This window comes from Coloeus monedula, assembly GCF_965178545.1.
Source record: "Coloeus monedula genome assembly, chromosome: Z".
Taxonomy (NCBI): domain Eukaryota; kingdom Metazoa; phylum Chordata; class Aves; order Passeriformes; family Corvidae; genus Coloeus; species Coloeus monedula.
In genome coordinates this window covers 63318272-63326582 of record NC_138822.1, presented here as the reverse complement: position 1 = coordinate 63326582, position 8311 = coordinate 63318272, and the positions used below count along the sequence as shown (strand labels likewise).

At 42.5% G+C, this 8311-nt stretch overlaps 1 protein-coding gene across 1 annotated transcript in view; it reads left to right on the top strand.

Moving 5' to 3' along the window:
• Positions 1–6155: 6155 nt before the first annotated feature.
• Positions 6156–8311, top strand: part of MAST4 (microtubule associated serine/threonine kinase family member 4) — a 189598-nt gene continuing 187442 nt past the window's right edge. The window contains exon 1 of the mRNA XM_082301597.1: positions 6156–6260. Coding sequence (XP_082157723.1) covers positions 6222–6260 — 39 coding nt within the window. The 5' untranslated portion in view covers positions 6156–6221. The remainder of the gene's footprint in view (positions 6261–8311) is intronic.

Sequence of the window (8311 nt, the reverse complement as noted above, 5' to 3'; positions counted from 1 at the left end):
TGGTATCACTGCATAGATTCTATGGGTAAATTAAGTCTTAGAAAATAAATCATGAAAACTGAGTGGTGGATTGTCATTACCCCATTCAAGTAGTTTGTGATAAAGCTGGCCTATATTCCCTCATTGACTGAATATCTTAAATATGCTTTCCTGTTAATACTGAAACAACAACCTCTCCTGTGGTTGTATGAGAAAATTCTTGCAAAATATTTTGCAAAGTTACAGCTCTGTCTGCTAGTCTAGATGTACAGACTGAAAAGGTATCTGCTGCTTTGGGTGGATTTCAGTATCCCTTATCTTGGTGATAGTGTTAAGTGTTGCTGTGTCAATTTTTGCTGCTAATTTTGATGAAACATCTCCCTTCCAATGCTGTAGCTAATTTCAGTGACAGTTTGAGCCCAGAAACAGCGGGCATTCTCCTTAGAGACTGCTGCGGCAACAGTTCACAGATAATAGAGCTTCCAGAACTTGAAGGAACAAGAGGCAGATGGATAGAGTTGTTTCTGTAACCTTTTTTTCCTCAGATAACATTAAAACCATTTCATTAAAGAAAACTCTTGAGTAGTGTAACAGTACAGAGTGATACTATAAGGTTTTGACTTACTTAAGATGGTTAGATGTTGATCTGTATAAAATTCTTCGAAGATAATCTTCATTTTGATTCACTTCCAGAATGATTGATAGAATCACATCTTCCATCTCCCCGTGATGCTATGAAGATTTTTGCCTTTTCTTTTATACCCGTTACACCTTTTTACAACTTCTGTATTCCTAGTGCTTTTTGCCTACATTCTTGGACTTGTTTGTCAAGCTAAGAGACTAAAGAGTTTAGGAGCTTCGTAGCCAGGGATCAGTGTGCCCCAGACCCCAAGGTCCTCTCCAGAACACATTCTGTAAACTAAAATAGAACCATCCAGGGGAGGGCTCCTTAGGGAGGGGGTCTCACTCGAGCCTCTCATTGGGGAATCATTGATAGATATGCTAATTAGTAAAACCTATAATGTTATACCTGATCTTTTGGGGCATATTTGGCAGAGTGCATTTCGATGCATATGACCTGGATGTGTGCACCTGAGGATCCTTAAAATAAATACCAAGGTAAAATCCCTTTTCCCCTTCTAACCATATATGACTCTTGATTTCAGGACCAGGAAAAGGCATCACCCGCACCATACGTAGCTTTTGCTTTCATGCTTCTATGACATTATGTGATGATGATCTGGTATCCATTTAGATTTTGATGAAGTCCCTTTCCCCCACAACATTGTGGGATGACAGTATGGATCGTTTGGTGTGCATATATATGTATGGGACAGTTGAAAACTTCTGGGTGATACAGCTGTTTTTAGAGATTTTTTTTGTGTGTGTATGTAATAGAAAGAAAATGTGCTGTGTCTGCATAGGGTGTTTGAAACTCAGTGTGAAATATTGGGGGCAAATTCCTTTAGGAACTGAAAACATTTTCAGGATACTGCAGAACAAGAATGTGATCTATATTATTTCTTGATCATATGCAGAGTATAATTGTTTTGGTGTGGAACATAAAGGTGGCTCAATTTCTTTTATGACCATTCAGAAAAATAACCTTGAGCTCCTTTGTGGAATCGTAATGCTGTCTTCCCTTGACAGTTTATTCTTTAAACTATTACACAAGCACAGAATAACCTGGCTGGGAAGGGAGTCAAAAGGATCATTGAATCCAACTCCTGGTCCTGTGCAGGACACCCCAAAATTCACACTGTGTGCCTGACAGCATTGTCCAAATACTTCTTGAACTCTGCCAGGCTTGATGCTGTGACCACTTCCCTGGGGAGCCTCTTCCAGTGTCCAACCACCCTCTGGGTGAAGAAACTTTTTCTCTAATATCCAACCTAAACCTCCCTAACACATCTTCATGCCTTTTCCTCAAGTCCTGTCACTGGTCATGAGACTGAAGAGATTGGTACTTGCCCCACAGCTTCCTCTTTTGAGGACATTGTAGACTTTCCACTCAGTCTCCAGGCTGAACAGACCAAGTGACCTCAGCTGCTCTGGCTTCCCCTACAGATCCATTGCCATCTTTGTTGCCCTCCTTTGGACACCCTGTAATACTTTGTCTTTTTTAAACTCTGACGCCCAAAGCTGCCCCCAGCCCTGGAGGTGAGGCTGCCCCAGTGCAGAGCAGGACAGTCCCCTCCCTTGCCCGGCTGGCGATGCTGTGCCTGATGCCCCCAGGACATGGGTGGGCCTCCTGCCTGCCAGGGCACTGCTGACTCATGTTCAACTTGCCATCCACCAGGACCCCCAGGTCCTTTACTGTAGGACTGCTCCGCATTCAAAACCACAAAAGCACTGTTTGCAGGAGTTTGTTTCAAAACTGTTATACCTACAACATCCAAGGGGACATGCTCTGGTATGCTCTAATTGTTCTCTCTTCTCTAATATGCTTAGAGAAAGGCTGCATAAGAATTAATGTTAAACACTTCCAGGTATTTGTAGTTAGAGTTTGTCCACTTACCTTGACTTCTGAAATTATGGCAGTTGAAATATTTTAATTTTTCTCGTAAGTTAGTTGAACACTTTATCAGTGGACAAAAATACGATTTTTTTACAAGATTAAAAGCTCCCTTTTTACCTGTGCTGGGAAAAAGTTCCTGTTATTTTGGATTACAAGTTATCAGAATATAAGGCAATTATTTCACTGCTTGTTATCTATTCTAAGCATATGAATTTTCACATTTAGGAGGAAAATAATTATTTTTAAAATTCAGTGATGGTGGCTGGACACTGTAGAGTATTTAAGGTATAGGAAATAGCCCTGACAGAGATAGATTTAGGGGCAGAGTACAAATGAGTTTTTTCATGGTGCATAATTAATATGATTTATCATATGCTACCACCATGTGTAGTATGAGAGTTGCAGCCACACATGGGATATGTGTATGCATAAAATTAAATTTAAATTAAATCTGCATTGTAAAACTCTAGTTACATATTCATATATAGTTTTGCATGCTTAGGTTTTATCTGGTTGATTGGCTGATTTCCGTAATTACAGTGATTTCTAAATTTTCTTGGTTTTGTCAATCAATATTATTTTCTAAGTCAAGTTATATGATTCATGCAGAAAAATGGCAGTTGAAAGAGAATAAAAACTTCCTAAATTTGTGTAATTGTCCTGAAAACTATCTTCTACCATGTTTCTTTGCAGCTTTAAATAAACATGGACTTAGCAGTATATGTCTAAATTGATTCTGAAGCATCCTTCGCATTTAATCAGGTCAAATGCTTCATTTATAGGGGAGGAAAATTTTTGGCAAAATTTGAGGTTGATTACTGTAGTCCTAAAATAATTTTGCCTTCCCTGATGGGGGGGAGGAAAAAACAGTTTCTTTTTCATACACTACACACATATTTTATTTTGTGGTGCATGTACAACTGGACTGTGCCTTTCTGCTACAAGTGACGTGAAGGAATCTGTGAGGCATTTTGCTGTATTTTGTATATATAAATATAAGGATAGTTACATATAAAATATTTCGAAGAGCATGGATTTTCCTTCTCAAACACAAATTCTTCCATACCATGGTCTTATCTACCATGGTTTTGATAGTGAATATAACTGAAATAATAATCTGAAAATAATGAAAGCCTCCAGAAAAAAACCAGCAGGCTTTACCCATTTTTAAACACGAAGATGCACTTTTGGCAATAAATAAAGGGATTCATAAATTGTGAGAGAATTCAGTGGATGCTTGCTTTCTTTTATGCAAACCTCTGCCTTTCAGATCCTTTCAATACACCTTTATAAAATGCAGCACAAGCCTAGGAAAATGCCACTTCTAGAATTGACTGTGAACGCACTTCTCACTGAAAGATAGTTTTATACTTTTCTATTTGGGATTTATCTCATCTTCCACTGGAAGGCAGTCTTCTCTTTGTTTCATTCTTCTGCCTTCCAGTATTATTTAGTAGCTGTACCAAAGATCTTCAGCATATTGCAAAACTTGTGATACTTGCACTCTGTCTGTAGTTGATAGTTTCTTCATGCATGTACATCTGTGCTTTCTCTGCCTATAATCCTTTCTGTAAGTTGTCCTCCTGTGAAATTATAGCTGCTGTGATACTTGAGGTGTTTTGTTAGATCGTGAACTTCGCGCATCTGTGTCTGTCAGTGACACATTTCTTGATGGTACAACTTTCTTGTGCTGTTGTTCCAGTAAATGCCTCTGACCTAGATGGCATAGGGTACTTTTAATTCATACACATACAGTTATATATAGTTAGGTTGAAATGATGGTTGGACCAAAGCTAACTACACCTCAGTATTACTTCCTTTAATGAAATTGATAAATTGAGCATTGAGAGATTTTGTATTTCAGTGATTAAAATAAAACTTGTGCAATTATGTATTTAGATTGGGTGTAAAAAATGCAGACAACTTTGCAGCTGAAACCTGAAAGTGTATTGTGAGAGACGAATGGTAAGGTGTTGCCTCTGACCCTTGAAATGTGTCAGTCTTTGGTTAATTAGTTTTTGCCACCCTTACTGGAGTGTGTAACAGCAGTATTTAAATTGTCATTCATTTGCCTGTGTCATTTTTGGAAACAGAAACACAGAAGAGATAGGATGTGAGGACACATGGATGTGAATGATTGGGATAGAGTTTTAAAGTGTTACAAGAAGAAAGAAGATGGCACTTCGAAATGGAAAAGGGAAAACAGGAATATTGGGAGGAACCCGTAGGAGATAATGTAACATTTTTCCCTTCGTTTCAAGCAGGTGAGAGATCTAGTCACTTTTCAGTTTAATTCTGTAAAGCAAAAAAGTTTTCACTGGGGTCAGCATGCTGCTTGAAGAGATGTTACTCTTGAAAAGTTAATTCAGGACGGATGAGTAATGTTTGTTACAGGGGAAGTCAGGATGGTTGCAAACCCCCTTCTGGCCTACAAATTTGTAAATCTATCAGCGTGTTTGATATTCCTTGTCTCCCTCTTGTGGAACTGGAATTTTGGTCAGTATGAGCATCTCCTTTCTTAACTAAAATACAGCTCTAATCCTGTCACTGGAGTCTGTGATGGCTAAGTTTTAAGCCGTTGACCGAATGTGATGGATGCAAGTGGAGCTGGAGACACAGAGGGATAGGGAAGGGGAAACATGTTTAGTTAATGTCACTGGGTAACTCAGATAAAAACTGTTTTTTTATAATAATACAGTTGGGAGTACCAGAGAAATGTAGCTTAATGGGAGTGCTGAAATAATATTTTTTTGATTGTAACAAGTGTAAAACAATAATGTTAATGCATTTCAGTCATATGAAGAAGAGTTGAGGGTTGGGGGCAGGGAATTCAGCAGCCTTTTCTTCTCTGTTCTTCAGATAAGCTGTTACTGCTCAGTGTTATCCTTTCTGCAATCCTTTTTTTTTTTTTTTTTGATTCTAAATGCTTTTGCTCCTGGCAGGTTTTACTACTATGGAATGTACATGGACTGCTTCTCAAAATGATGCAGTCTGACAGGAAATCAATATTTCTTTTTCATACTAGATTTAAGGGTGTGATTGTCATAGTTCTCATCTTAAGACTGTTAATGGGTGAATAGCTAATAGTATGGTGACAGCTTTTTGGGGGGAAAAAAAAAATCAATGGCTTGTTTAACCAGCAGCTTGGCAGATATGAAAACTCCACTACCGTTTCGCTCCTTAGTTAGAATCTGTGCTTTCAGACATAACCTTTAAGGATCTAGCACCTAGTTTTTGACGGAGACGGGTTTTCCTTGCACCATTCGGATCAGCTGAGCTGATGAGAGGCCCTCGGGCGACAAGCCCAAGGTCACAGCCGGACCTGCGGTGCCTGCACCCCTGAGACAACCCGTCCTCTCTCCGCGGGTTCTCCGCAGCCTCACATGGGAATCCCGTGGGGCGCGGCTTCTTACGCGGTGCCGTTATAGCACTACTGCAGTTCCACTCTGCAAGTAAACGAAAACTCGTTGTTCGTGGATTTCGCGCCCCGAATAGCCCGGATCGCAGCCGGGGCGCGGCGGCGGCGCGGGCGCTGCGGGAGCGGCCGCCGGACTGCGCCCCGAAGTTGCCGGGGCGCGCACCTCGCGCGGTCACGTGCGGCGGCGGCGCCAATCGGCGCGGGCGTGATGTCAGCGCTCGGCTGCTGCGGGGATGCGGAGCGGGGTCCGGGCGGTCCGGCATGGCCAGGCGGCGCCGCGCGGCGTGAGGGCGGCGGAGCGCCGGCATGGACGAGCCGGGCATCCTGCGGCGGCGCGGGCTGCAGGTAGGGGCGGGGCGGGGCGCGGCGCCCGCGGGGCGGCCCGCGCTCCCCGCAGTTGGGAAGTTGCCCTCCTCACCTGCGGCGGGGCGCGGTGCCGGCGGGCACGGCCGCGGGGGGACACCTGTGGGCGGGCGGGGCGCGGCGGCGACCGAGCTGCCCGGCGCAGGGGCGGGCGGCGGGCTCGTCCGCGGAGCCGGCGGTGCAGCCCGTTCCCGGGCGCTTCCCGGCGAGCCGCCGAGGCGGGAGCAGCGGCGGCGGCGCGGTTTTCCCCGCCAGCTGCGGTCCCGGCCGGGCAGTGGACGGGCATTACCGGGAGGGTGGAAGTTTGGCCGGCGCTCGGCGCTTCGGGCGGCTGCGGCGCACTTTGCTGAACGGCGGAGCGGGCGCGTCTTCCTTTCCCGGGCGGCTTTGGGCTGACTTTTCGGCTAGCGTCCCTAAACTCTAGAAAACACCGTATCCCAAAGGGAGTGCGGGTTATTGCACAGTGTTGGTACCGTATGTTGTTTGAACCCAAGACTCGAACCGTATGCCCTCTTAGGATAATGCATGAACCGCTCAAATAATTACATATGTACATATTTGTATACATATGTATATTGGTGGAGAGTGTATCAGTTAAAAACGTGTGACTAGAGCCGAATAGAGGGTGTAGTTACTTTTTTAATATTTCACCAAAATGGAGCACCACCTCAAACTACATCATTACGGCCCATTGTTCAGAAAGCCCCTTTGCTCAAGTAGCTCTCAGCAATGAATGTACTTCCTTTCTTTTGTTTTCCTCCACATCTGCAGTTTCAATGGGAGGAGGGTGAAAAAGAAAGCCTCCATACATTTGGGATCGTTATTCTTAAGTAATGTAAACCCCGACAAAGCAGTTAACATGCACTGAACTTGCACAGTTCTGAACTTTTTGGGACGACACCCTTTCTGATCAGTGCTTTCAACTTGGTGCTGATCCAGTGTGACAATTTCTGTTAGACAGATATACACAAGTAGAATCTATAGCACATGTTGTTATGGAGCATATAGAAGTCCTGGAATTCTCTTGGGCCTCTTAAAGAATCCGGTAGCTTTTCTTCTACTCCTTGTGTGATAACACGTGCCTGTGGAAAGCGAATAACTTTCATAAAAAGATTTTGATACTTTAGTTGGTCCTTAAATCCTAAATATTTTCTATTAATTGATTGCCAAGTAGGAAGGAGAATCTCTGTTGCAGGCTGAGACTGTGGATGACAGCTTTTAAAGGATATAAAAGTTCCAAGAGGTAGATCTTCATAGTGAAACCGGATTTCCTTCTCTTAAACCTGCTCTAATGCATTTAGCAGTGTAAACTGGATTTCTGCCTTTTGACAAGAATTGAACAGCAGTCTGGTCTGATTAAGGGATAACTTAAGCCTCTGTGTTAAAGAGGTGTGTTGAGTTCTGCAGATGTTATTTTATTTTCTATAACTTTAACAAAGCAACTTTGAATTAATACCAAAAATATTTCACAGAACTGCTTACAGTCACCTAAGAGTACTGGAAGCTATACAGTAAATAATTCCAGTACCAGAGAGGCATATTCACACTTGAAGTGCATGCAGTTTTTGGAGATGTGTACTTCATGGTTGTCCTTAGAATCTGGTCCTAGAGTGGAGAAAATCAGCCAGTGGTCAGAAGTGTTCAAGTTGACATGCTATCATTTAGAAGAAAAAGAAGATGGGAGGGGGAGAAATGCTGTTTATACTCAAGTTGTATTCATTAGACCTTTAAAGTGAATCCATCTTCATATAGTTCTTTTGCTCCCCTTATGTTCTTCCATTGCATTGTTTCTATCTTCATCTGCAGAAGAGAGACTGGTATGATGAACTTGTGAGCTAGAAAGCACATTTTGTGACAAGGGGTGTAGCTGCTGTTTAAGTTCTGTTAATAAATATCAAGTGTCTGAGTTGTGTGCTTTGCTGACCTTTTGATTTTATAGTACCTTCCAAAATAGTGACTTGGTTATTTTATAGTGGTAGTATATGTTTTTACTAAAAAATTAAATAACTCTTACTGTCTTTGTTTTCTGTGGG